This window comes from Protobothrops mucrosquamatus, unplaced genomic scaffold, assembly GCF_001527695.2.
Source record: "Protobothrops mucrosquamatus isolate PMUCROS unplaced genomic scaffold, P.Mucros_1.0 scaffold504, whole genome shotgun sequence".
In the NCBI taxonomy this organism is placed as follows: Eukaryota; Metazoa; Chordata; class Lepidosauria; order Squamata; family Viperidae; genus Protobothrops; species Protobothrops mucrosquamatus.
In genome coordinates this window covers 786,257-790,047 of record NW_015386820.1, presented here as the reverse complement: position 1 = coordinate 790,047, position 3,791 = coordinate 786,257, and the positions used below count along the sequence as shown (strand labels likewise).

The following is a 3,791-nucleotide window of genomic DNA, read 5'->3' as shown; positions in this document are numbered from 1 at the left end:
ACCTAATTTTATGACCATTTTTACCATGGTTGTTAAGCAAATCACATAGTGATTATGTGAATCACACAGTTGTTAAACAATTTCAGCTTCCCTAATTGACTATGCTTATGTGAAGCTGGATAGGAAGGTTGCAAATTGTGATCACATGTCTGCAACATGCTGCAACCATTGTAAATGTGAGCTGGTTGCCAAGCATCTGAATTGCAATCATGTGAACATTGGAATAGTGTAAAAATTATAGCTTCAAGGATCGGCCATAAGTCACTTTTTCTGAGGCGGTCGTAACTTTGAACGGTTGTTCAGCAAATGGTTTTACGTCAAGAACTGTGACTTACAACCTCAGCACATTCTCTAGCTAATTTAAGTTTGTTGGTTAAAGCTTTTCTTAAATCATTGCTGGTGAAAATGTTCTGAAGTTACCTAAATTCAAATTTTTACACTTAGATTTTAAAGTGGTGATACAAAACTGTTCCAAAAGCAGGCTAGATTTCTCTAAACCGAAGAAATGTTCTACAAATATAGAGAAGATGCTCAGGGAGAGCTTCATTTTGAAAAGTATGCAAGGGTGTGTTGATTGTTTAAATATTAGCAGAATTCATGTGCATCCTCCTCTTCTAGATGTAAGCCCTTTTGGTGTGTAGTAAATTTATCAAAAGCTTCCACCATGGACAGCTTACTCAAGTACAGAATAATTGCCTTTTGCAGTCCCATTGCTTTCTGTTCACTCCATAGTTGGAAATATATGGAGTGATCTGATTGGTCTGCAAGTAATAAATGCACTTATCTCATATCTGCCTTTTTTCTGCTTGAGAGTTAATTCCTCCACAGTTCTTTTTTTTCTAGTAGATTCAGGAGTGGGGTCAGCTCTAAATTCTCTGCTAGCTGTCCCTTGCGTTTTGGTGTGAGCAGCAGGTGTCTTAACAGCTTCTTCTGTTTTATTTGGTGACCCTCAGTTTACTTTACAAAGTAGTTCCTTTGTAACTTCTTATTTTTGACTGAAAACAAAATTTGGAAGATCAAGGTAACCATTTGCGTTGCGAACAGGCATTGCCTAGTTATGAAGTCTGTTAGATTCTTCCCTTTTAAGTTCATATACAACCCATATTGTATAAGCCAGTGGTTCTCAACCTGTGGGTCGGGACCCCATTTGGGGTCGATTGACCATTTCATGGGGGTCGCCAAGCAAGGCTGTCCACCATTTTTTTTGTCCGCCATTTTTTTTGTCTGCCATTTTTCCCCCCTTTTCCGGCAGGTGCCTTACCTCCCTTGGCCTGGGCCAGCTGGTGGTCAGCCTGCTCCGTCTCTGCCGCTTGCCAGCTACGCCTCGGCCGGCACAGGGGGTGGAACCGGGCAGGGAAAGTCCTCGACTTATGACCGGTTTAGTCCTCGACTTATGACCGGTTTAGTCCTCGACTTACGACCGGTTGGGGTCGCGGCATTAAAAAGGTTGAGAACCACTGGTATAAGCAATGCAGATGCTGAACAAACAGCAAGTAGTCTGGGAGTGGGTAGTATCCTCTACCTCAGTGGTTCTCAACCTGTGAGTCGGGACCCCATTTGGGGTCGATCGGCCATTTCACGGGGGTCGCCAAGCAAGGCTGTCCGCCATTTTTTTGTCCGCCATTTTTTCCCCTTTTCCGGCGGGTGCCTTACCTCCCTTGGGCTGGGCCAGCTGGTGGTCGGCCTGCTCTGTCTCTGCCGCTTGCCAGCTACGCCTCGGCTGGTGCGGGGGGCGGAACCACGCATGCGCAGCGCTCCCAGGCAGGGAAAGTCCTCGACTTACAACCGGTTGGGTAGCCCTCGACTTACGACCAGTTTAGTCCTCGACTTACGACCGGTTTAGTCCTCGACTTACGACCGGTTGGGGTCACGGCATTAAAAAGGTTGAGAACCACTGCCCTGCATTCATATTATATCTGCATCCAATGATGCTAACTTGGGGCTAAGCTCAATAAATTTATAGACAGAGAACATTTTAATGGGGGAGGTTTGGACGTTATCGTATATGTTTCCTGTGGCTCTTGAAGAGATTGTTCCTTTAAAGTGTTATTTATTTATTTATTTAAGCAATGTTTATAGCTCTTGAACCTCATAGGGGTTTCTGAATGTGTGGTTGATATAGCATTTGTTTATTTAACCATTTTTATACCTCACCATTTTGGGAATGATACTTTTTCCCATTCTTCAGTTACAATGCAGTGTTTCCATTTGTGTATTCTACGAAATATAGGCCAGGCGGGCATAACTATTAAGCAGAATTTTCATGATGGGAACCAATCCATTCATGCCCCTCATTCCTCATTGATAGCAGTGATTTTTTTCAAAATGTACATTATACAGACTGATTCATTCAGAACACTGTAAACTTTGTTACATGCTAAAAACAAATAATACATATTTCTTCATATTTTTTTTGTTTGGTAGATTCTGGACAATCAGAAAGTCCAAGCCACAATGATCCTGCCAAGAACCCACCAGGTAAAAATGAATTTTGGGCCTGTTGTAGTTGCATGTTGTTTGAGAGCAGATTGTGTTATTCATAAATACTTTGTTTTATAACACATTTATCTATGGTAAATTTAAACACCATTGCACCCAATCTTCTTAGTTGTCATGACATGGTAAACCAAAAACTAAAAGTAAACACAGCACCTGCTTTCACATATCATGCTAGGCCAAAATATAGTTAGCTACTGTATATGATCTCCAACAATATATGTCATTGATTAGCAATGTATAGTGCAGGGGTGTCAAACTGCTGGCCCGTGGGCCGGTTTCATCATACCGGAGCTGCGCCCACCCCATTGCCGGCAATGGCGAAAAAGCTCCGATACATCACGCGATGTCACGTGACGTCGCGAGTTTTACATGCCTGGTATAGTGGGATTAGGTTAAACAATAGATTTATTAATTTTTATGAAGTGGAAATAAGGAGCTGACTCAGTTTATAATATTAATACATAATTGTTCACTGATTGCCAAAAGTTATGGCAGCACTGAAAAACAGGATGTTTTTCATGGGATTGCAATGGCTGGAACTTCAGGGACTGCATCAATTTGTTTTTTACTCCTTGGAATATAATAGTTCCATTTTACCTTGGATTGGTCATCCTGAATATTGTGTCCAGTTCTGAGAATGCTTGACCCAGTTCCCCCACGGTCACAGGATTGCAATTCAGGCATACAGGTGCCCAGCTCATGATAATGTTGTAAGCAATTGTGATCATAATTTGTGGGATTACTTGTTGGTTTTACACAAGCAAAGTCAATAGGGAAGCCAGTAGGTAAATTTGTAAGCTGGTCCCATGCATAGCATTTCCCCACCCATGCTCTCCGGGCCCCTCTCATTCCCCCCCCCCCAGGGTACCTTCATACTCCTTATCTTGGACTTCCACCATTTCCTGTATGGCAACCTGCATGTCTTAGGGCAGGGGTCCCAAACCCAATCCGTGGACCAGTACCTATCCGTGGCATGCCAGCAACCAATCCCCACAAATAAGCAAATCCCCATCTGTGGGATGCAAGCAGCATACAAAACCACACACTCTCCAGTCCGCGGAAAAATCTTTCTCCACGGAATTGGTCCCTGGTGCTCAAAAGGTTGGGGACCTCTGTCTTAGGGTTAAGATAGCAATCAGGACTGCCAGGAGTGCTGTTGCTAAGTGATGTAGTCACATGATGTCATACTTTACAATTGCATCATTTAGCAACGGCAATACCAGTCCCAACTGCTGTCGTAACCTGAGGACTACTTGTACAAAGATTTTATGAATATTTTTGGTTATCTTAGA

General features: G+C 42.9%; 1 protein-coding gene across 6 annotated transcripts in view; it reads left to right on the top strand.

Annotated features, from left to right (window-relative positions):
* Window positions 1-2,424: 2,424 nt before the first annotated feature.
* The window catches only part of NFIB (nuclear factor I B), a gene marked incomplete at its 5' end in the record, with an annotated part of 74,624 nt that continues 73,257 nt past the window's right edge, over window positions 2,425-3,791 (top strand). For all 6 annotated transcript variants that reach the window (XM_015816817.1, XM_015816813.1, XM_015816812.1 and 3 more), the window contains 1 exon segment: window positions 2,425-2,478. In XM_015816817.1, coding sequence (XP_015672303.1) covers window positions 2,425-2,478 — 54 coding nt within the window.